The sequence below is a fragment of the Coloeus monedula genome (assembly GCF_965178545.1).
Source record: "Coloeus monedula genome assembly, chromosome: 3".
NCBI classification, from domain to species: Eukaryota; Metazoa; Chordata; class Aves; order Passeriformes; family Corvidae; genus Coloeus; species Coloeus monedula.
This window is the reverse complement of record NC_138783.1, coordinates 50,970,303-50,996,831: the sequence shown is the minus strand read 5'-3', so window position 1 is coordinate 50,996,831 and position 26,529 is coordinate 50,970,303. Positions and strand designations below refer to the sequence as shown.

The following is a 26,529-nucleotide window of genomic DNA, read 5'->3' as shown; positions in this document are numbered from 1 at the left end:
GTAAGTTCTTTCATCAGAGTGAGAGAAACTACCATGGGAGCTGTTTTGTTCAAAATTTTAATAAAGATTTTGGGTAAAAACATTCTGGTGAAATTTGCTGATGACAAAATTATGAGGTACAACTGATGGTCAGAGAATGATGAATACATGAAGGCTTTACAGCAGAACTGCAAATTACATTTAATAGGGAAAAGCTTTGTATCAAGTGAAGATCACTGAGTTTCCCATTATCACTGGAATTCTTCTGTAAATGACTGAAGAGAAGGACTTGGATACATCAATTACTGAGTAACTATTTAGTTACCAAAACAATACTGTCATGGAAAAGGCAAATGGCTGATATAGTCTGGCCAAACTAATACTGAGAAGTTATACAACAGCTGTCACAAGCTGTAGCTGAAAACTCAAAACTAAAAAAAAAAAAAAAAAAAGAATTTAATCTAAATGGCAGGGTTGTCATGAGAAAAACAGTGCAAACTCACCAGGAATAAATTTTAGTTTGGAAAGTGACACTCATCAATATATAATTAAGGTTATGGAAAAGCTTTCCGATCAGCATAGCAAGTTAAAAAAATAGAACTAATTTTGAGATGCTATAAATAGGACTGTACTTAATTATTCAGCAGGTGAATTGCAAACCATTGTTCCCAAAGGAGAATAAAATGTTGAGAGGCCTGCATCATTTGACACTAAAAATGGATGTAAAATTATATTTGTGGACATAGAATTTCAATATGACATGCTATAAAGTACATAACACTAATTGAAAGGATTTAGGGTAAAAATATCAAAGGGAGTTATTCTATATACAGGCAAATGTATGGATACTTGATTTCCACAAAACTCAGATTTGTATCTTTACTTTTCTTGCTGCATCTCCAACACCTAATATGAATATGCCACACTAAGCCAATTCAGCTCAGTCTGATTTATCACTATGAATAACAATATCTAAAAACTACTAAGTCAACTGCATTAACTCTCATTTTTAAAACATCAGACAAGCTAAATGAATACAGGTTTTAAAGGTCCAATTTACTTTTTGTGAATTAAAAAAAATAAATTCAGAACTGATAAAACTTCTTAACTGCATTTCAAAAGAGAAACCTAGCAAATTAGGATATGTGAAATCCACATAAATATAGCCATAAATATAGCTGAAAAGATGTATTATAAGACCATCTTGATCAGCATTATTATTACTAATATTATTTTAGGTAAATGGTAAACTTCTTAGCATAGGTCACAAAACCTGACCAGTTTTATTTATAAAACTGTATATCCATAAGTTCTGTTCTATATTCTTTTATACCATGTCCTAGAACTTCTGCTGCCTTTGGAATGCAGAAATAAATACTGCTTCATAAAGTGACTTAGAAAAATCTTAAACCAGAAATGTCTATTCTTTTATAAAAATCCTAAATACTGAAAGCAACTTAGCAAATGATAAACATGAACGGAAGCAAAGCCACGACTGATTGCATCTGTCTATGTTCTAACACTGTGACAGTAAGCCTCTCAATTTTCAGCAAACCTCATCAGTTTTCTACAGCACAAGGCCATGTCAGTAGACAAAGCAGAATCATTACTAGATCTAGTGATCTTAACCCTGTCAGAAGCAGGCAGTTGGAAGCCAGATGCCTCCTTCTTACTGTTTTTCATTGTAACTAATGAGTTCATCTACTACATTATGGGAAAAATATGGGCCTAAGTTAACTAAATGACATATTTTATATGTGGTGACCTCATCCGTCACGCTCCTTCCCTAAAATATCTTGTTTGCTTGTGATTTATGAAGTGTATTGTAATTGTTTTAACCTACTGAGTTACCTAAATAGCTCTCACACTGCTTCCATATGCCTAAAAAATACAACCCACACTCCCCCTGTTTATTAACCTAATAATGAGACGATTCATATATAGGAAAAATACAGACAATTTTGTCATTTTAAAAAAATGATGATACAAATCATACCTTTAATATTTATTTACTTTTAAAAGATGGAAAAATTACATGTATATTCCTGTGATCTTTTTGTCTTTTTTCATATTGTTAAACCTCCCTATCAGGTAAAAATACGCTGAAATTTTTCAAAAGTAAGATGAATGAAAAAAAATTATATTTTTTAATTGCTTATAATATGGCTGAAAAAATACTGGGACATAATACTATCCCAAATCATCATCAAATTTCTGCTGTAAACAATAGAGAAACATTTGGCAATGAAAGGTTTAGGGCAATCTTGCTGCCACCTTTGTCTGCATGTGCACTGAAAAATTTATGAGTTGTTTTCTGCACTGGTGATAACCTTACTATTTGCCCTTTGCAGTTTTCTACAAACTTCCAGAAGCAGTACCCTACAAGCTGAAAATGCTTTCATTCCAACTAGGCAGTGATAGTACAGCTTCCTTCATTGGTGGAAGAGTCAACTAATCTATTCCTAAACTCTAGGCTATAAAGAGAGAGTGGAAAAATTCTTCCCTGCAACATCAGTCTACTAATTTTCATGGGTAAGAAGCAGAAAATTAAACTGAGATGAGAAACTAAATATGGGAACAGAATCAAAGGGTAGTGAGGGTCTGATTTAAAAGTACATTGAGAGAAGTAAGCAAGAATGGACTTGCAACAGTCCTTGAGCCTGAGGCACAACAGTGAGAAGAATCCCCCTAGAAGAAGCATTAAGATTCCAAGCTGCTCTGTATCTACTACTCAGGACCTTCTCTTCTGTTGGCATTTCTATTTCTCTGTGAAAGTTTTAAGTGGACCAGAGTAAAAATTGCCTTTACAGTGATCCTGATCATGGCCCAATCATGTAGAATCTACTCATTTTGGCAGCTTGGCTGGTATTAATATTCATGTAACTATGCATTAATAGGCAAATTAGGTAATGTCCCACTACCAGACTTCATGGGGTTCCGTTATTTCTGAGGCAAGGCTACCTGAACAACAGTGACAGCAGAACTCATTTGCTGTCCTAAAATACTTTTAAACAAGTTTCTTTGTAAATTGTATTATTAAAATGCGAGGAAAAAGAGCCTGGCTTAGGGTTACAATTTTCCATTCTTTCGTTATCGATCTTTATCTACGAAAACATTTGATAAATGCAGCCTGCATTTAGCCTGCATCTGTTATTTAGCCAACATTTATCCAGGTTTCTGAAATTCCTTTCAGACCAAACACTGTCCCTTTCCATCCACAGGGACAGATTCAGTTGTCGAACAGCATGCCAGCAATCATGCACGTGAAGAGGTGGAAGTAGAGCACATGCCAAGCAGCCTCTGGCTGATAAGAGGAAAAGCCACAAATAGGACACCCCAGGACTCTGATATGCATGGCTGAGGGCAGAAGGAACACAGCTGAAAGTGAGGGGACTGAGGAAGGTCAGACAGGAAAGACTCTGGGGTGAGTTGGCAATTGGAAGGGCACAGATCTTGGTACAGGAGATTTAAGACAGAGGGTTGGGAATTTTCCTTTTAGTCAGAGTGGATTTGTGAGGAGATGTAGCTGTCAACAAGGAAAAGCAGAGAGGCACTGAAGTGGGAGAGGAATAGAGTAGGAGAGATTTAAGGTGGTGAAATCAAGGTTGGGAAGTGATTGAAGGGGACAGTCATCATCAGCCCCTGTTCACAGCTGGACATGTGTAAGTGCACGTCTTCTCTTTTTGCTCACTGGAAATTTCTTCTATGTGCTCAAATTCCTCAAAAGTCTTATCAATTTTTTCTTTCCTTGCAGCCACTAAGGCAGGCACACAGGGCAGTTCTTTCTACCTTCACCACAGACAGGACATTGAAAGAGCCATTTATGACAGATACAACCTCTTGATCTGTTTAGGCAATGTCTTTAATCAATGTCTTAATTCTTCTTTACTAATCAAAGGTCTTTCACTCAGGGTTTGATGGATAGGACATCAGTCTGATTGATTACCTGGCTGCCAAACAAAATGTCGGCAGTCCTAAACCAAAGCATTACCAAGATATTAATTAAAAGACACTAAAAAGATACAACAAAATAACAAAATGAGAAGTCGTATTAAAGAAATGTTAGCTTTAAACTATAAAACCATGTATTTATATTTTGAAACAAAACCCAAATAGACATTAGGAACAATATGGTAATACGTATTTCTTCCCTAGGTGAATTTCCCTAGTTTTTTCAGTTTATATTTTTATTCATTTATTTTGTATTGTGTAAACTCAAACCCACATAATTAAAAAATAAATTATTTTAGAGGTAATTATGATAATATCTCTATTTCTGATGCATGCTGAGAAAGATGTTGGTTTTGTAATTAGACATTTCTTAGAAAAGAAATTAAAAAATAAAAATCTGTCACATAGGCTACAGCACCCAGCAACAAAAGTTAGCAGTGAAGCACAGAGTATGTTCCATATAGACAATGAAACATATTAAAACGTTTTGGTTTAAGCACTACTTTGAAAACTGAAAAACTCTTAAAACATCTGTAATTTGTACAAACAGATGAAAACAAATACTGATGTTACTTACAAAAATCCCTATTACAACTGCTTCATGCATACATGATGACTGATCAATTAATAATGAAATATTTGTGCAAACATCTCCTATGATGCCTTAAGTAGCTGGTGAAGGGCAATAAATAATAGATTAAGATGTATTCATTACTATCTCATGATCTTCAAATGCATGTCTTTTCAGATGTAGTTGGAATAAGTAGCATGTTTCATCAGAAAAGCAGTATGATTATTTGGAGCAGCAGGCAGAAATTCAATAGAATTGGAATTTTATGATAATCATGATTATCACCCATGTTCCTTATAGCATTCCCCTTTCTTGGAAACATATATACAACCAGATTTTGAGGAAGATGGAGACATGAGCTTTGTCAGGACTTCCTGGAGGCAAAGAACATTTTGACAGGCAAAGGAAATTAGTCCTTTAGTCCATTTTGCATACTAAGGCTGTCACCTTTATGCTAAATAGTTTAAAAATAGTCTGGAAATCTCTATGCTACTACATTAGAAATACAAACAACAGTGTAGCAATGTAATTCCCAGAGTATTATATACCTAGGAGATCTGAAAAACTGGATACTTTACTTGTCCAAAGAAAAAGCTGTTTCTGCAACCTTTTATTATAGTTTGTCCTGTCAAGAAAAAAAAAAATCAATAGCTTCCAGTCCACCTGCATGACATACCTTTAAGAAATCTATTAATTTACAGTGCTGTGGGAAAAATGCAGACAGTGATAGCAGGGGAGTGTAAAAGTCAATCAATTTTTGATAAAAGTTTCTGATAACATACATATTGATTTGCTTCACACAACATATTGTAGGTTGAATTGCACTGTTGCCATGCTTTCATTTCTGAAACACTCCTGAATAATGCAAATGGAAACATCAATTTTCAACTGAAAATATCTATCCATTGCTTGGTTAATATTAATTGAGTTCTCAGTAATTAACAGGCTGCTAGTTGAAGTGTAAAAAGAAAAAAAAAAAAATTCACACTTTTCTACTGTTGGAAATGTGAAATATTGTTGAAAGAAACAGTCCAATAAACCTTCAAGGTAAGCAAGGCTAGCTTCAGTAACAACCAGAAGTGAAAAAACTCATCCCAAGTGATCCTGACCACTATAGCTAAATCTGCTTGAAATTTGTAGCTGTAATTTGAAGAGGTTACTTGGTTTTACGTGGTAAGGCTGATTAGCTGTTACTAACAGAAGGTACCATGGTCCTCTATCTCTCCCCTTATTCCAATGAAAAGGTATTTCTCTCTCAGATATGTACTGATTATCCTCTGCCTGGTAAAAGGGCTGCTCTCAGTTTTTCTGTCTCTAGTTCCACACCCTCGACATAACACAGATATTTTCATACCAATTTTGGGAAAATATCCTTATCGAACCAGAGAAATCAACAGAGAACAAACCAATACTCCCTAAGCTATTCCAATTGCTCCCATTTCAGAAATGAAAATTTCAGCATTTTATGCTAAGTTCACAAGGGTAGTTCTTGCTAACCACTAAATGGCCACTAATGATGTCTTGACCAACACAGTTATATTTATGAACATGGATGGGGATGGGGATATTACTAAGACACATTATTGGATCAAGTGCTTGACATCAAAGAACTTGATTCCAGCTTTTGTCATAAGCCAGTGTTTGTGTCTGCAGTTCAGTTAAGCCATGTCATGGGAGTCAGAATTGATCTGACCAAGACGGAGGTCTACAGTGACAAAACAGGTCGGATGAACTGTACCCTAAATGTGCCCTAACTTCTCTTCACCTATTATTAAGGCAGATGAGGATGACTAGCTCAGATATTGATTCATTACTAATATTTTCCAGAAAGCAGAACTCATATATGACTGAAGACTTTGAGACAAAATCCTGAAAATCCAGTACAGAGGTTTTGGTCAATCATTTTTAATGCTATTCTCGTCTTTACCAAATCTCCATATTTTATTTAATGAATTAATTTTAAATGTAATTAATTCTTTGGTATTATGAAGAGAAAGAAGCAAGTCTGCAGCATTTACTGTTGTAGGACTGTGTTTCGCAGACAACCTTCAGATGCAAAAGCAAAGTTCTGATCTGCCTTTTCCCTTGAGACCCTGCTAATGAATAACTTCAAAGCGTAACACTATATATGACCCTAATTGAAGAGAGGGAACTTTCTCTTAATTTTGTAAGATCTGCTTTGTCTGACTAAACACTGACTAATTTAGAAGTACTGAAGACACTTCAAAGTTTTCAGAAACAAGGAGGAGAAACATAAGCATTTTCAACAAACCTATGATAAGAGTAAACCTACAGATACAGGTATATTTTTCTGTCCCCATGGATCAGATTAGAAGGAAAAATAAATATAGAGGGATAGAATATTATAAAGAAATAAATATTTTTATTGTTAAATGGTAGTCATGGACACTAGTGTAGTAGTTTTTTCTTCCTGGGTGTGAACTTTTCCTTCAGGCACCATAAGATAACACCTAGCATATGAGCAATATCTGAATAATAGTAAAAGAAACATTATTTCACCATTTACAAACATTTGTAAGTAAAGGTAGAATATATTTCCCTGCAAATTATATTTTAAAGTCTTTTATTTCAATACTATCTTTAGTTCATACACAATAAAGAAGGCAAAGTTTAATATTTTTTATTATGATAATGGAAGAGTTTCATATCACATAAAATGATGTTAAAATTCTTATAACCCAAACTTGACACCAGCTGCACTCATAGGAAGCATTCGCTGATCACATACTGTAATGTACCTGAGACAAGTAGGGTCTCACACAGCTTTAAATAGATTTTAACTAAAGATATTGCCCCATGTAAAGGAAAGAAAAAAGAAAAAGAGCATCACTAACAAAATCATTATCTTAAATACTGGTAATACCTAATTCTATCTAACTCTTTCCCTACGAAGTTTCCTGGTCAGATAATTAGATTCTACTAAAAATGGATAAATTGTTATTCTACTAAAAACGGATAAATCGTTTTCTTTTAAGGACTCAATCCCTCTTCCTGAATTCATAGAGATCTTTTTCTGTACAGTTCTAACAATTATGACATAATTTGCTTGATAAACAAAGAAGAAATTCTTTATATCCATCTAGTGTCATATGGAATGAATAAAATATGTCTTCACTTCCAGGTAACAATTAATTTCTATCAATTTTTTATTAAGTGGGACTTTGCTTAAAAAATATGTTGTTAATTTTAAAGGTTACATTAAACCACTCGGTATTAAGTAAAAATAACTTTAAATTTAAAATAATATTCAAAAGTTACATTTGCTGCCAACATCTGAAAGCAAGTCACTAAAAAGAAACAAATTGGCTTAGCCATTGGAATGAAAGTTTCTCTTGAAATGACAAAATCTGTTTTGACTTCTGGCCTTTTCTGTTTGCAATTTTTTTTCATTTAACTGTTTGGTGATGTTCAACACTGAGGAACTGTATTCACAATATAAAAAGTGGAATTATTCTTCCTCTAATGGGTGAAGCTGTAAAGAGTATGACACTGAGACCTCAAAGAGATAAAACCCTTAAGGATGTGATGACACCAACAAATAACTAACCACAGATAACATTTCCTTTACTGAATAATTTATTTCTAAAGCCAAACCATTTTTCTTTCTAACCTGCTCACACTTTAATGTAGCTCTATTAAACTATTTCAAAACCAAAACTATTTTACTTGAACTCAAGGTAAAACAAGTATCATAGATAATAATATTATATTATATAATAATAAAATAGTTCTTTAAAAATGCTTTATCGTAAACATTTTGGTGAGTTTGTAGGACTGCTGCCATTTCTTCTTAACCTTTTTTTCCTGCTTTTGATACATATATTTTATTCAGGTACTATCTGTGGATAAGAAGAACAACTATTTGTTTTTCCCCTGTCTTTGCCACCCATTATATCAAATGTCACGTTTCATACAAATAGCAATATAATGTCACTTATGTTGCATAGTCAATTTTTATTGTGTTAAATTTAACAAAAATTGAAATGTCTTTAAATAAGTGTGTTTTGAGGCAGTATAACCAATCCCAATTTTCAAGCAAGCATGGTTGAAAATAAAATATCCTACGCCTGATACACAGAAATTACTGTAAATACAAAAAAAGAAAACCAAAACCCAAACTAAACCAAACTCTTCACCAAAAAAAAGCCCCCAAAACAATATCTAATGACATTTCAGTGGTCTTTTGTGAAGCACCACATAGTACTGCAGCCTTCTGAACTAAGAGCAAATGATTCCTTTTTCTGTCAATGATGGATTAAATCATACAAATGTAACTATGTCACAACAACAAATATTACATCAGGATATTGAGTAATACAAAATATTTTTTTGTCTGTATGGCAGACAATAGTCTTATGAATCAAAATCACAAATCCTGGCTTACACACTGTTATAAATTAAAGCAATTTATAATATACATACATGCACACATCAAAGCTTAAGAAATGCCAGATTAACGTAGTGATAGTTATAGTTGATGTAATAAGTATTTTAACATAATGCTCCCAGAACAGCATATGACAGTATAAGTCACCTTATTACTGAAGTAGGAAGTTAACTATTCTGTTCTTTATAAACTGGATGCATTCTAAATCACTTATGCTTTTTATAAATCAGTCTTTTTACCCAACAAGATTTTACGAAAATATACCAAGGACATTTTCATCAGATTAAATTTTTAAAATTGTTTTACATTCTGTGTTCACAGCACGGTGCATGCAAATAATTGTGGAAATGTACATGCAAATTAGGCTAAAGTTACATTCAGGTAACCCTCTCTTTTCCAAGAAATGACAAAAAACCCCCATATTCCTACCTTATGGAGTATCTATTAAAACAAACAAACAAACAAAACAAAACAAATCAGGCCCAAAACATGTAATAGTTGCTTTGGTAGAAAAATTTGTTTCCTTCAAGAGAAACACAGCACAGCACATTAACTAACAGGCATAAAATAATTCACATACAATATCAGAGGTTTACATACCATCAGGAAGGCAAGAAAAAAAGCGAGAAAGGAAGGCAAAAGAACAGGAAAAGATATAGGGAAAGGGAATACTACAAAACTATACTTCACGTGGTATGTAATATTTTTAAAATAGGCCTGATTTTATTTTTATGGACCTAATATTGTAGATGAATAAACACAAACCAAAGGCATTTAAATTTTCCTATATCTGTTCCCTTCTCCTGACTGGTTTTTTTTTGTTGTTGTTGTTTCCTTTTATTTTATAATAATTAAAGATAATAAATTGTAGTAAAAGTGGGAGAGATATTTTCTAGAAAAATGTAGGCAGGAAGTTAAAGTTTTAAAGGTATCATCAGGTCTGATCTCCATGTAACCTGAGGCGTATACTTATTTATCAACAGTAACATCACATTTAGTTCTTGAAGTGCATTACATTAAATAAGAACACCCAAACAGGTTAGGAGATGATGTTAATATTACCTTTGTAAAATGAGTGGGCAAAGCTCTGCTCAGGAATTAACTTGGCAAGGAATCCATGGTTCAAACTTGGGTGAGGGATAGATGGTATGACCACAACTGTGGAGAAAATCATGGAATCAAATGTGAGCCAGCTAGTATTCATGTGTGGCCTGGTCCACTGTGGATCCATGACAGATATCCTATCTCATTGAAACATGCAAATATGGTATTATCAACAAAAAAAAGGCATTTCTAAAAGGAAAAAAAAATAAAGTTCTGTATCAAGAGATAGGAAACAGCATACCTATTATTTGGGCACTTCAAGAGCAACATTTATGGGGAAAAAGAGACACAGATAGATAGATATATACAAGCAAGTAGGCAAGACAATCATGGATGAAAGTAGCAGTTTTGTAGTTCAGAACCATAACATTTGATCAGGAAGGCAAAAAAGATTATGATTTCTCTTAACTGGCTATGTCCACACAGTATTTTTAAAATGGGAAGCCTAAAAGCACATTGAGTTTAGAAAAATTATGTAAGCATAGCAAATTAAAACATCATGATGAATTGTAAAATAATGACTAAATGTAAGTATGACACAAATTGGATGAAAAATTCTATGAAGAATGAAAATTAGCAACTCCATAAACGAAGAAAGCAATTAAAGATTAACACAAGAACAAAACCATACACAAAAAATTTCGTGGACAAATTCAGTTACTGTTTTCAACTATTTTAACACAGAAGGTACAGTTATAATCAATCCAATCAGACTTGAAAGAAAAAATACTGGACTGAGAAAAAAATACTGGACTGAGCGCAAAATATTTGAAACAAAGTGGGGTAAAGTTTGCATCCCTCATTTCTAACAGCTTCTGAGAGCTAACAGACTCCCTCCCTTTCAGGCTGAAGAACACATGCCAGTAAAACCACTGCTGATAAAACAAATCACAAACAGTTCAGTCAGAGAAGGCAATAGCAACGTTTCCTTTTTATTATATTGTCACCATAGGCTTTTAAATGCAGGCACCAATACAGCAGGACTCCAAGAAAGTACTCAGTCCTCCACTACTACCCTTTCACAAACCTCCTCACTCAAACAAAAGGAGTTTGCGTGGGCAAGCAGCTGTGTTCTCTGTTTATTCACTCCATGGTATAAAGATATCTGTTCTCCTAGCACATAACAGATTCAGGAAGATTTTTGGTGAACTACCTTGTACTTTACAACTTTAACTCCAGCAGGAACCCTGGTTTTTTTGGTTTTTTGGGTTTTTTTAAATTATTTTCAAAGTAAAGAAAAATAAAGACATAGAAAAACAATATACAAATGAAAATTAGTAATACCCTATAAGCAAACATAGGGAATACCTCAAATATTCAATGTATTTTAAAACCCTAAATTATTATACAGGAAAAAAGTAGTATGTAATTTCCTATTAGGATCTTAAGCTACTCACTAGAAATACTTTGTAGTAAAATAATTACAGTTCTAAAAAAAAAAAAAAAAAAAAAAAAAAAATCACATAACATTTGAAGAAAACAAATTTACCTGTACTCGTTGGTGAATTTATTTCTTGTCTGATATTTCTACCTGCCTGGCTCCCAGACCTTGCAGTTTCTCGCTGTGGTTCCAGGATGTCGCGGTACTTGGAGACCATCAGGACGGAGATGAAGTACACTACTGCCAAAGCCAGGAACTGAGCTTGTTTGCTGTCATCCTGTGCCGGCGGAAAAGAAGCACATCCAGGATACTGAATATTTCCATAGAAATTTCATACAAGATCATCACAAGACTTAATGGGTAATACCTTTCTGAAATGCTGCTTCTGCCAGCATAGCAGCAAATGGATAACACAGAAGGCTAAGTGGATTTTCAGTGGAGTACTACACCCAAAAAGCACATATTAAGTACTGAATTTTGGAGGTAATTCGGCAGCTACATAAATCTCTAGGTCTGTGGAGCCAATGGACTTTTCAAAACAGAGGCCTGACTCTACTCTGGGAGTGCTTTAAAGGCTTCCTGGCAGCAAGGGCAACTGTCTTCTGCCGCCCCAAGGATGAGACTGTGAAGGCCCCTGACACAAGGAGGTAAAGGGTACTATTGCTGAGAGGGAAATCTAAGCTCACTGATGTTTCTCTAGCTGACACTGGATGTATAAGCAGGCATAACAGCTTCTGGTAACATGTAAAAGCAGGGAGAATGTACCACTGTTTTTCTTCCAGAAATAAATTCCAGCTTGTACATTCTGATTTCCCCTTCCACAGGACTGTCAGCAGCAATCCTAGGTTTCCAAGACTGATTTAAGTGAAAGCCAGGACTACTATAACTTTGCTGCCATCTTTTCTTCTCATCCCCCATAATCTGCTGTTCAAGGGCAACGGCCATGTATGGCTTAGATATTCTCCTGATTGAGATTAAGTTGCTGCAGTTCAACTGAAATGTGTTTTATTTTTATCATCGTGAAAAAGTTACACGATGGAATTAAGACTCCAGTTTCTCTCTACTCCTATAGTGGTTTCATCTTTCCTCAATTCTACACGTATGTACCTTCTATTACATATCCCTGGCTGCATGTTTTTGCAATTCTTAAAATAACTAGAAATTCTCTTATTAATTTCTTTCATAGAAGTTCCAGAAACATGTTTTCTTGTATTCTTTGCTTCATTAGTTAAGAAAAGAATAGGGGACAGAAGATGGCAAAGTGGCACCACTTTGAACTCAGGTCGGAGAAGTTTAAACATAACATATGTACTTGCAGCTATACAGTAATAATTCCTATTGTACTACATTCAAAAACAAGCACATTGTGGTGCAGTTTTGTGCTGAAAACCATTGCAGAAAAACATTTTTATATATGTTTACATACATAAATATGTTCAGCAGAAGTGAGAACTGTGTTTACAAACCAATTTGCTGCATTTCTGTAACATATATACTAATTGTTCCTCCTACTCTGGACAAATAGTTGACACCTTTAGTAATATGTTTTTAATCAATATAACTCTTAACTGATTTATCTTGGCTGTGATTATTTGGCTAGTACAAGATTAAGGCTGAGTGTTAAACACAGTTAACTACTAATCTCAAATAGCTTAATCAATATAATTTTTTAGTGCAGAAGGTGGCTGGTAGTTACAAAGCCACAAGCAGATGGTTTGCAGAAAATATATGAAGTGTGACACACAAAGGATATTTTTAATTTGCGTACAATCAAAACCTCTTTCAAAACATAAATGATGATTTTGCAGAAGAAAGAATTACAGCACATATTACTCACCACATCACGAAAAACAACTGCTCGTAGACGATTAATATCAACATCCTGAAGAAGCCTGTCAGGGTCTTTTATAGGAGAAAGATTTCCAGGGACATTTTCAAGGGGAGTCTAAAAATAAAAAGTAGTGAGATTTTTTTGTTCCCTCAAAATATCGAAGCATTTCTGTTACAACCTTAATTTGCTATAATTTTTTAGCTATTACATCAATTTTAGATGATATGTTACTTCCAACACGCTTCCCACATAATACTCAGACAAGGGCTCTAGAAATAAAGTGATGTTTTGAATTACTATCTTAATACTAATTATTTAGATATAAATTGTTACATCTTTCCAGTAGCTTGGAACAGTATCTCTAGACAGAGTTAAGACAATAATTTGCACACAAAAGTTTGTTTTAGATTGGGTACAGATTTGTTGCATCATAGAAGAACAATAAATTAATTCTAATATGCATGTTACATTTGAAAATGCTGAACAGAAATATAAAAAAAAATGTTAATTGCACTGAGACTTATTACAGGCTACTTATAAAATAATTGCTACTATTAAAAAAACATAGAATAGTATGCTTCCTTTAAAAAATAAACTGTATTAAATGTGAGGCCTGAACACCTAAGTGTCTACTTATAGTGGTTTTCTTTGCATTAAATGTGGCTCTATTGAAAAATGTAATGTCTCTGTGAGATTTAATGAAATAATATTGTAAAAGGACCTAACTTTGTAATGGCTATTTGAAAAAGTCTTTAGAGAAGAAAAATCACTGAATTTAGTAATGAAAATATGATAGAAAAAAAGAAGGGATCCTTTACATTATGCAAGGGCTTGTATTTTAATCATGGGCTCTACCAAATTTTTTCAGATTTTAATTTCTGGATCCACAAAGTTTTAAAGCTGTGAACAAGTTTAAAAAAAAAAAAAAAAGAATAATGAATTAATGACGCTGGAAAAACTATGCTGTAACTGAATATTCAATAAAACTCACTCCTAAAAGCAGATAGTAAATACTGATGTCTAATATGCACTCAGAGGTCTGTTGAAGCTATTGGAACTCAGATATTCTACCAACAGAGATTCAACCCCAGAATTTCATCAAAACTGCAAAGTATCCTGATGGTCTAAAAAATCTATGCAGGTATATATAACAGAAGTGAGTAAGGGGACTTGGTCCTTCAAATAGGCCAAGCAAGAGTGAAAAAGCTGGTTAGAATTGCTCCAGTCATACTTCTGCATCAAAGTTTTCATGTTTCAAATAAGCCTCCTCACACACTTTACTATAGACAAGTTAACAGGAAAGACCTAAGCTTTTGCCAGATATTTGAGAAGAATTTCAATTACTTTCTGATCCTAAAAAGCCGTGTTTCAGACTTGTCACCATTGCTGTTGGTTACTGAAGGCTCCGTTACCTTGGTTGCTGCTGATGCAGTTACACCCTGAAGAGCATCTTGAGTTTTACCGCCAATTAATGATGTCTTGTTTACTCTCTCTCTTTGCCTTTGCCGGCATTCTAAGCAGTTCCTCACAGCCACACAACAAACTAAAAGAAGAAATGAAAATGCCACAAATCAGCATATTTTCCCAATATAATATTTAGAATATCAATTAGCACTCAATACTAATAGGCAGTAATTGAAAAGTTGATTTAAGAAAATTGTAACTGAGAATAACCCACAAGTTTTATACCAGGAACAGTAAAATTATCAGTAATATAATAAGTGGCATGAATAATAGTAAACAGTGAAGATAAACACCATACTGTTGCAAAATATCTTGAGGTCTACAGTGTCTGCACAAGTATCCCATTCTTTTTGTCTTAAATAGCCTATAAAGAGCCCTACAAATCCATCAAGGCTTGGATAAGAAAACCTGCAACATGGAGGTGGCAAAGCAGTTTTAAGAAAAAAAAAAATCATCTGTTTACTGGGTTATATTTATACTTTTACTCTCCCTGAATATATACAACTTGAAATATATAAGGAAGAACATTTTCAGACATGTATTCTTATGACTAAATTAAATCAGCCTTAAAAATGTATCAAATCAATAATAAATGGGATTTTAATTTTATCGCATCAAACTCTACCGACAAGGTCCTTTCCTACATGTGTCACTATTCGATCCATTGCAACTCATTGATCTGTAAGTAACTATTTAATACATTCTGTCTGTTGACTTACCAAGCCTTAGGCATTGTCGCATTAGACCTCCAGAAGACATGTTTTTTTCAGCTTCAATCTCACTGAAATTTAGAGAACTGGCAAATACTAGTACATCAACCATTGCCATCAGACGGCTGAGAAACGTTACTGCTGTCTCTGCCGACATTCCTTGTGTCACTTCAATATTTTCCAATTCAGTCTTTAAAAGGAGATAATTGAATTAAAGAGTTTGAACACAACTGAAATATAAAGACAGCACATACACATAGAAATCTAAATTGTTATGCTTAATGACAGATAGATTGAAAGTTATTTAAAAATCTCCTACTAACACCATTAACATAAGCTGTGAGTGAAATTCGAAGACAGCATGAAGAGTGAGAAAATTATTTACATTTACATGCTGAAATAGATGAGAAAAAGTCTAATATAAATGAGAAAGTTATTAGCAACTACAAAAAGACAAAGTATGGGCAGATAGTAAAACAATGCATGGTGTAAAAGGGTGCAACATATTCTTACATTCTTCCATAGGCTACACAAACAAGTAACAGCTGAAAGGCTAAAGAACTCTGTGTATAGCTTTTACTTTTTAATGTTTCTTTAGATAAACAAGCAAATGTGAGGAATGGAGTGGGAAAAAACATACAGTTTTGCACTCTGTTTCCATGAATCGATTTTCCCTGGAATGTTTACAGCATATAGAATCCTGACAGAATCCAATTCTCCAATTATGTTTGCTGCCTCATGACAACAACAGAGGGAAAGTAAAAACGTGACAAGTGACATGGCATGCAGCCCACATGTCCCAGAGAGCTGCTGTTTCTTTCCTAATGTAGTGTTGGACTCTCCTTAGTGGGAATCCACAGAAAATTTCTGAATGAGGTCAATATTCCTGAAAGCTAAAATGTTTTTCTCCAAAAAGACACTTAGATGTCGAAAGTCATGTTTTCAAATGCCTTCAGAAGGTATTTAACAGTGCAGGTAAGTGAGGAAACAGTCAGCTTAATCAAAAAAAAATTTTATCAGTTTAAACACTTTTACCTCTGGAGCTAGCCAAATTGAAAACAGGAATATGTGATACTTGTCCACATCCAGAATTATATGCCTAAATACTATTTTAAAATTTGTTTACAGATGGCTGATTCTTACTGATTGTCAACAAGCTTTCCAGTTGCAAGACTTTTTGATCACACAGTTTGGGCTCTCTGAAAAGTACTTTTCATTGTGCTGCTCTACTTTTATTGATTTGCTTAAAAGTATTTATAAATATATATATATATTGTGCTCTTAATGTCATTTCCTTCCAAAGGAAATAAAAAATACAGAAAACCAAAAATTCCTTTATTTCCATACTCCTAAAACATTATTAGCCTCACTCATGGCTTACTTCTAAGAATACTTTTACATCCAAAATTATAAAAGTGCAAACTGATCCAAACAGTATTAAGGAAACAATTGTTTTGAAAGATGAAAGATACAAAGTGGCATGTGTCACCATAATGATAGATCGCCCTTCATTTAATTTCTCTTAAGGATGTAGCGTGTTGGTTACATGAGTGATTTGGGAAGGGCTGCCATCTGTCTGAACTGCCCAATAATATTAGAAAAAGAGTAAAATGACAACTCTCAGAAGAAAGATTTTCAGCCTATCTCCTCTCTTCCTTAGCCAGGGGCTCCCCTGTTTAGTTTGTGCTGTGTTCCTGCTTTTGGAAAAATAGGTTGCTTGGTTTTTTATAACAGACTGGAAGAAGAGTTTTTGGAAGCATTCACCCAAAGAAAATATATTTGCAAAAATCTATAGCCATAACGGTCTGCTAGAAAAACTCATATGTGGTTATGGAAACTTGAACTTTAACTCATGCTTGAAATAACATCAGGCTCACTTGCAGCTGATTGACTGCCTGATGTTGATTTTTATCAAGTTTCAACTGTATTGTGCCAATCATAGTCTTAAACCTCTCAGAATATCTATTGCCTTTTTATTTTTGAAAGTTATGTAGTAAATTCACTTAATATAAGACTTTAGTGCATTTTAGCAAGATTTTCGCAAACTTTGAATTAAAAAGAATCTTTTATTTTTTACATATCTCCCTAAAATTCTGCTACCTGGAGGAAAAAAATGACTGACAGTTTTCTTGCACCAAATTTACCATCACTTCTACCTGTTAAATACAGCACACTGGTACTGTAATAGTGTTAAAAATATATTCCATTATTGATCAAGCTGCCTTCTAATATCACCAATATTTTAGACAGTGGTGTCTCTAAAACCTATTGAAAAGTGAACTTATCACTGTTCCATGACTACTCAGTGTAATTTAAGAGCAATGGCAAGCCTCCCATACAATGAACATGCTCAGGACATAAAGAGTTTCTCTACTGACAACTGCATTTATAACTTAAATTAGCTCACAGACCCAACTACATTCAGGCCAGGAGCTAACAGCAAGCACCATAACTGGCAATGCATTAGGTACTCAAGGGAAGTATGGTAAGAAAAGTTAATTACTACACCTAATATATTCCTATTCACATCCTACTGTATGATATAGGAAAATAATAGTAAGAACAATAATAGTTTAAAAAAGACAAAATATCAAATGATCAAAAAGAAAGGTATTTTTTAAAATGCAAAAAACTGAAACTTACAGCAGCAATACTAACCTTAGAACCCTGGACATGCAACAGACAAAACAGACAACAGATCACAACAATAAAAGAAAAAGAAAATTATTTAAGTTAACTAAAAATACAAGGCAAATTGAAACAAATTAATATCTTGGAATTATACATTTGTTTAATTTATATTTAAAACAGCAAAACATTTAAGCTCAGCATGAACATTTGAAAATAAAGACTTGTCAAAGATAGCTATGCACAAGGAAAACTTTAAATCTTGCATTGTTATGGAGTTCACGTAAACACTGATTCTTCCAAACCAATGTACATCTTTTATGTAGTACACAGAATAATATTATGAAGCAATGTAAAACAAAGTAATATTTTAACTAATTATATAGATATTAGCATTTTACAACAAGCCATTCAACTGAAATGTAATAAAGTAGTTGATCCTTTTATGAGGAGGCAAATATGCTTAAAATGCTTGGAAAAAACAAATATAAATTACGAAAAGCAGCCTGGTTCTTCATAAATAATGCTCTTCCTCTGGATGTGCTACAGGATAGCTCATTATAATGTTATACTGGGTGTGATTTCTTCAACCTAAACCAGTATCAAACTAGATATGACAATGCTTTTGAACCACAGGAAAAAAAAAAACAAGATTTACTAAGCCACTCAGTCTGAGTTGGCATTCATATTTCATCATTCACAATTAAATATGTGTGTTAAATTGTTATGGTTTAGTTTTAGGTAGAACCACTTTCTCAATTATCACAGTGGGCTAGGAACTAATTCTTAAGTTTTCGTTGGTTCTGTTTTAAAAATAGAAAGAAACTTCAGAGCATGTCAGTTACCATTGTTATGATTTAGACAGTAGAAAAACCTAATCTAACAAAAAGAAAAACAGGCTGAAACGAACTGTTTTCTTTCCTATCAGGACAGAAAATACCACACTCAACCAGTTTTTAAATGTGTCTTTGTCTTTTCATAGTTGGATGCAGCTCGAGAATTAACCCGTGGCTATCATCTCTCAATTACTAGCTGACAATCTGCATATCAGTTTTACCACTTTTGATTCTCAGAATTGTTACAGACCACACAGAACCTGTGGAATCACACAAGTCCTGAACACGATAATGCTAACACTTTACACAGGTCATACATCTCAGCTTTTAAGGCACAGACCAAATGAGGCCATCATTAAATGTTTTTTGGAGTTTTGTGGACAGTTCATATAACACCAGAAGCCCTCAGATGACAATCTGAGAGCTGATGTTTTGGATTCTTCAAGTAAGAAGCTGAATTATAGACTCCTTAGAATAAGTGGAAAAACAAACTCATTGCAAGGGGTCTGGAAATTTGTTCTGAATTGTAACATATATTTAAACTCCTCAAATTTCTTTTGCCTTGCTCAGTGTCCTCAAGCCCTTGTCACAGCAGCTATCCCTGTAGCATGCAGTGATTACTTCCAACTGCTAGCTTTTACACAAAATGTGTTATCTGTAAACCAGCTTCTATTAACAGAAAGCTTCTTTTGCAAACCTTTTCCCTTTACAGGTCCTGTTTTTCACACTTCCACAACATCTTAATAACTTTAAAAACATCATCATTTGAAGCAAGTCCATGTACAGACCCTGGGACAGATGTAGTGTAGAATGGAAATTGAGTGAAATATTGAAAATTGTGGCAATATATTATTGTGAATTACAATAAACTTTTCCCTGTATGCCATACAAACATATAACCTTCTCTGCACTCTTGAGTTACCCACAGAGTGGTTTATTGAGTGGTTTATTTACACCACAAATGCATTTTTTATTTTCTTTTATTTTTTTTCTATTAATATTTAAAGTTTTCTCTTCAGATCATCCTAGCCTGGATTAAAAAAAACCCAAAACAGAAAAAAACCAAACAAACAAATGAAAAAACCCCAAACCAGACCAAAAACAAAACAAAAAAGAAGTCCTACAAGATAAAAGGCAGATTCCTATTACAAGAATTCCATAGTGAGGCAATTCCATAATTAAGATTGCCTGCTCTACAGCAGGCAAGGAGTCATGCAGTAATCTTCCACCCAGCACAGAAGAATTGCCATTTCACTCAAAATCTGAACTATGCAAAGGAAAAAAAGTCTTTCTGAAAGGAACACAATACAGAATCTGTTGCACAAAAGAAAAAAAAACAAACCAAAACTGCAATTGCTCCAGCATTCTGAAAGTCATTTTGCTAAATTTTTCCTTGGCTTTCTTGAAATAGAGTTCATTAATTCAAGCATCTAATATTCAGCATCTGTTCTACTAATGAGAAATAGGTGCTTTATAAAAATCAGAGGCAATGGCACATTAAGAGCAACTAACTCTGTATTAGATTGTTGAGAAGAGAGTTTTGCAGCAGAATTTAAGACTGTTTAAGAATGAACCCAGGATGAACTCAGATTTGCTTGAAGTCTGACTGATTCACTGAAATCAAGGAACTGTGCACAAGTGGGACTGTAAGACAATTGATAAAGGAACCGTGTGCTTCTTCTTTTCTCCATTAGAAAACAAGTAAGCTATCTCATAATAAGAGACTGGATTGAGCTCCACACCAGCTGGACTCTACAGGGATCTGGTAGATGTCTACATCAGAGATAGCTGAATCATTTGGTTCTGGTGAATAGATCTCCATTATCTAGAAATCTAGGCCACACATAAGAACTTCAAGTGAATACTTAGATTTACCCTAATCTCTCCATGAATTCCATCCCTGTTTCAATAATCCTGAAGACAAAGGGTGCAATGACCTTTACTGTCTGTTCAATAATTTTTTTGCTTTCATATTTCCTTATTCCAGACCAAAAAGTAAATTAATTTTTATAAACAGATGTAAACACATGACCTATGGAACAAATAAAATGTACTAGGAGGAAATAAGAACTACTACTTTAAAATTTCACTATGGGCCCCAAAAGACCTTCAGTGGGACTATTGGAGCATCACCATTCAGGAAAGTGAAGAAGGAATAAATTAAGTAAAATGAGCTCACACTTGTTGATAAATTGAATATATATCTTCTACAGGATCTACAAAATGTGAGAGCTTTGACACCCCAGAAAAGCTCCACAGAACAGAGATATGGAGGATCAGTGAGTAAACAAGATGAAGATGGTATGGATTCAAACAGGCATGCCAGGAGATATGACTCAATCCTACAAAATCATAAAGGATATGGAACTGAATAAAGACATGATTAACCACTCTTCTCATAGCATAAACAGTACAGCACATAGTGACTTCATGCATTTAAGCAGGCTTAAAAAAAACAAAGACAAGAAGTGCTTTGAAGGTTATATAATTGCTTTGTCAGGCTCAATGCCATAGGATATCATGGAAGCTAAAAGTGTAAGTAGCTTCAAAAAAGATTAGATGAAGTCTGGTAGGATAAATTCTTCAGTGGTTATTAAATATGACAGCCCAAACACCCTCTCTAGTTGTTAAAATCCTAAATGCTGAAAGGGAGTGTTATCGGAGCAATCAGTATGCTTGCTCAGACTTCTGCATTCTGATGTAAGCTGCAAACAGTCACTGTTGGTGGCAGAATGCTAAAGGAGACGGGCCCTTGGGGTGACCCAGTGAGGCAGCTTATGTAGCCTGTGAACAGCTTCCTTTTGGAAGAGTAGTGCAATACAGCTTGAGCAGATTTCTAATACCATGCCCAGTTTCAATTACAGAGCTACACAGACTAACAGAATGGTTGGGGTTGGAAGGGATTCAGGAGATGCAACCCAAAATTTCAACTCTGTACCTTGTGGATAAAATGCTATTCATTAATGTAATTAATTATAACACAGTAGGTTCCACATGGAAATCAAGAAACACTTTTCCATGGTGAGGCTGACTAAGCACAGGCACAGGTTGCTCAGGGAGGTGATGGAGCCTCCATCCTCAGAGATAGTCAAAAGCTGTCTGAACACAGTCCTGGGAACCTGGCTGTAAGTGGCCATGCTTGAGCACGGGTGTTGGACCAGGTGACCTCCTGTGCCCCCTTTCCAGCCACACCCATTCTATGATTCTGTGAGTCTTTGAATCAGTGAGGGGAAAAGCCTAAAGGCCCTTTCCCCCTTAAGAACTACTCTGGCAGAAAGCGGCCAGCAGCAGGCCTGATATAAGTCTTTTTATGCGGTGGAGATGCCATATAAATCGTCCAGTTTCAAACCTCTTCTCTCTTCCCATTAGCAACTTCTGGAAGGAGGAGGGTGAGACAGCCTTTTGTAACCAATTGCTTGCAGTGGCCTACTTTGCCCTTTCACGATTGAGAAGAAATATATTCTGAACCAGCAATCCATCCACTTCTCCACAGCAGTTCAAGGATGCACAAGTATTAGAAGCCTGAGAATCAGTATGAAAACTCTTCATTCATCATATGATGGATATTCACAAGTGGTCTGATGACCAGCAGGGCATCTGCTCCTTCGAAACTGTGATTCAGAACAAGACTGAGGGAGAGCACCTGCTCTAAGGAGGGAGGATGTACTGCACTCTTTGTATCACTCACCGTGATGAATCAATCCACCTTCCTTTTAATGTTTATGGATGGACATTGAGGAACAGGAATGGAGTTGAATGGGCAGGAAGAATCTTTTTTTTTTTTTTTAATTTCACATAGTAGGATTCATTCAATTTGAAGTCGGCTACCCAACTTTTAGTGAATTGCTTTACTTTACAATTTATTTTTATTTTATTGACCCAGACAGACAGCAAAATTAAGTATTCAAGAAATACACACAGTCCCCATATAGTGGAGAAATGTGTGCATAATACTGAAATTTGAAAATGCAGTCTTTTGTATCAGTGCATGAAAATCACTGCTATTGAGCAAGGCAGTATTGACACACAATATTTTAACAAATGGATGTGTAGTAATTAAAGCTGTGTCAGGTAACTATCTACACAGACACACACACACATACATATGTTTTCCAAAATAAATAGAGGGAAATGGTGAACCACAAAATTATTATTCCATAGAATGGCTCTGCAGTATCATAAACCAGGACAAGAGCTAAAATCCACAAAGAGCATTCAATGGAACTGCAGCCTAATTAATTTTGTGCCCATTTTATATTTTTATATAAAAGATGTCAAAACACCATCATTTTCAAATGATGCCTAAAATGTTTGCTTTAAAAAATATCCCCCAATGTCCTTTACTTCAAGGCATGATAGTGCAGCCTGTGTTTCAAGATGGCTCAGTGTGTACTCACTCATACTTGTCAATATTTACAATGAAGCACTTGCAAAATCAGGACCTTTATGTTATTCTTGTGATTACAGACAATAATTGTAGTGTTTCACTTTTGCTTATAGCAAATATTTTTCCAGTTAACACAGTGAAAATAGTAAAGAGACAGCATTTTAACATTAATTGCCTGCCTGAAAATCCTATTAATGTTTAGCAAATTGCCAGCCCATACATTCATACCTTTCAAATAAAATCTGCAAAGAAAGATTTTTTAACTAGAAGTAACAGTAAAGAAAAAGTAAAGTAATCTCCATTGCTGAATGGCTAGACCAAAGATTTGAGCTTTTACTGCAAACCACATTTGCAGTCTCCAGTGCCTACTACCCTCATTGTTTCAGAGGAGCTCTTTGTCCCCTCTGGGTCTCATTGTCTCCCCTTTCAAAGACCAATATTAACTACAAATAATTTTTACAGGATGCTCAAGAAAACATTTAGTATGAAAGAAATAGTCACAGACATTAAGTGTACAGACAAGGCATCACATTCGAATAATGTCATTACTCTTGCCAATAATGCAATATTTATAAAATATTCTTCCCTTTTTAGTGAAAATACTCTGCCTTCCTGAGCTTTAATCTGTTAAGAACTTACAACTTACTAAGAATATTTGAGTGGATAAAAAAATCAGTTATTTTCAATACAAGATTAAAAAAAAAAAGAGGGGGAAAGGACCTACAGAAGGAAGAAGTAAACAGACTAGATAGGGGATGACTTGTGGTATCATTTGGCATGCAAGCTAACAGTGGCCATGCAAAAAAGGTTTATGACTATCAATAAGCAGACATCATAAAGCATGCCACTTTGTTACAGGAATCATTATCCTCATGGTCATCCCTGTAAATGAAATATTAAATTACTATGAAATATTATTCTTACTAAGCACTACTACTCTGATAAAATTAACATTTCAAATGCAAAATGTTATAAACACTGTATATCAAAGTGTAACTGTTTGATTATAAATATAAATTTTTTGAAGGAATTAGCAGAAAGGGGACAGGAGTCCTTAAAGAAGAAAAGTCAACTGCAAATACTGGTTTGCAATATTAACAACAATTTCTAATATGACCACTGGGTGGAAATATTGTACTTACAGTTGGGGATGTGGCTGCTGACAGCAATGGTAAAATTCCTCCACAAGCAATGATAATATTGTCTACCATCTGGGAAATGAGGTGTATTGTGTTGTGTACAAAAATAATATTTTCATTGCTATTGACAAAGTCCATCACAGACTTCGTGGAGTGACTGCAAGAACAGAAGAAAGGATGGATTAAAAACAAACAATTAAAATAAATTTTAGATAAACACATTCTTTGCAACCATACTATGAATGTTTCTTTGATAAAAAGGAAAAGTCTGGTCTACAAAGCTTTGCATGTAAATTGTCTAAAAATATCAACAAGACTAGTCTAATGAACAAATTGATTGCTGTCTCTTTTTGCACAGGATTACATTCAAATACTCAGCTGAGAACAACATCTTCTAACCTTTTATTCCCATCAATCAATACTTCACTTCACACGCAGTTCTGCTGAAAGCAGTGGAGTTGCTTCTGCAGCATGAAAGCAACTATTTAAGAGTTCACCATGCTGCACCAGTGCCATTTGAAGCACCCTTGGTAACATCTAATGATAACACCTGCTACTGTTTTAAAGGAGAAACTTGATAACATGGCCATACATTGATTTAATATTAACCTTACTAACTGATAATAAATAATAGCATTAATAACAGCTGCAGAAGCCACAGATGCTTGTAAGATTAGAAACTCCTAACTGGTGAGCAATTGTCCCATGAAACAATCACTGCGCAAAAACATAAAACCCCTGTGTGAAAATACTGAGGAAAACTCTGTCTGTAAGTATGGTCTTTCCCCAAAGCAACACTTTTTGGCAGCCAGCAAACAAAAATTAAAGGCTTCAACTGAAAATATATAATCTGAACTTTAACCTTCAAGCATTATCTGAACACAAAATACAACCCCCTCCCACATACTTGGCCAAAAGAAAAACATCAAAATTGTGTATTTCCAGTGTGTATCACAGAACAGTTCATCAACTTGGAAATTAAATGTAATATAAATTGCTCCTTTGATAAAACTATGCTCAAGTTTTGTGAAAATGAATCATTCTGTAGTGGAAATTAGAGTAAATTGTCTTTATTGTACTATAGTTAGAGTACCCCTATTAACATGTACAAAATGTACAAAACCCCTAGGAAATCACATTGCTGTTATAAATTATTACATCATCACCAAGCTGGCATGCAAAAGAAAATTTGTCAATAGAGTGTTTCCTTAGAAGATGTAATAGGAATGAGGTTTTATTTATACAGCTTGCAGGTAGAGAAGCTGTGTTTTAATTGATCAGTTAAGAAAATGGCCATTAGCAGAAGTCATCCTGTCTAGAACAGGGGAAGTAGATTCTAATACTAAATAAAAGCTGAAAGAGCAGCTCAGTTTGTTTAGGTATGCAGGATTTATACAATGCCTCAAGAAAACAGGAATTACTACCTGTGAAACTGAGCTGTTATGGGCTGGGAAGGGGCAAAAAGACAAGGTAGAAGATTCAGGAGGGCACTTCAACTAACCCCAGCTCTTTTCTTCCCCACCATCCCAGTAGCATCCACTGTCCAACACGCCAAATTTTTCCTTGATGGAAACACAAACCAGGAGTTAAAGGAGAAACAACAACCCACCTTCTCCAAACATGTACATCTGTTTCTAGTGCAAAAAGCAAGTCTGTCAGGAGCCTCTGGTGCATGGGAGACCATTTAAACTCCGGAATACGAAACATAGTTGTGCGTGGACCTGGACTAAACTGTCGTCGCTGCTCTTCCGTCATTGGCATTCCTCGAAATCCTAAGTCAACACGTAAATCCCGGTCTTGTTGGGTGACAGATCGACCCTGTATTGCCTACATCAACAAGAGGTTCAAAAATGATGTTAACTTTATGCAGTGTGCTTTTGAATGCAGTACAGAATCTGAGAAAGGAGAGGATAAAACAATGTGGCCACAAACCACAGGAGATACTGATGTTCCAAGGCAGGAAATATCCTTCAGCAAATGAGCTGCTCCAAGTCAAATCAATCAGTGCTCAAGGGCTATGGCTGGCCCCCTTCCAGCTACTCACCCAGCTTTTACTCTCAGGTTCTTCACTTGAATTCTTACACACAAGACCAAATGTAGCCCATACAAGGTCAGTGACAAGACTTTGTTTATATGTAAC

The 26,529-nt window shown here is 34.7% G+C and overlaps 1 protein-coding gene across 4 annotated transcripts in view; it reads right to left on the bottom strand.

Annotated features, from left to right (window-relative positions):
* NBEA (neurobeachin) overlaps positions 1-26,529 on the bottom strand; it is a gene marked incomplete at its 5' end in the record, with an annotated part of 466,147 nt that overhangs the window by 289,702 nt on the left and 149,916 nt on the right. For 3 of the 4 annotated variants that reach the window (XM_082279412.1, XM_082279411.1, XM_082279414.1), the window contains 8 exons: positions 9,972-10,067; positions 11,503-11,671; positions 13,232-13,339; positions 14,638-14,768; positions 15,409-15,589; positions 18,043-18,066; positions 24,393-24,546; positions 25,999-26,216. In XM_082279412.1, coding sequence (XP_082135538.1) covers positions 9,972-10,067; positions 11,503-11,671; positions 13,232-13,339; positions 14,638-14,768; positions 15,409-15,589; positions 18,043-18,066; positions 24,393-24,546; positions 25,999-26,216 — 1,081 coding nt within the window. The remainder of the gene's footprint in view (positions 1-9,971; positions 10,068-11,502; positions 11,672-13,231; positions 13,340-14,637; positions 14,769-15,408; positions 15,590-18,042; positions 18,067-24,392; positions 24,547-25,998; positions 26,217-26,529) is intronic. The other variant, XM_082279413.1, reaches the window with a different exon arrangement.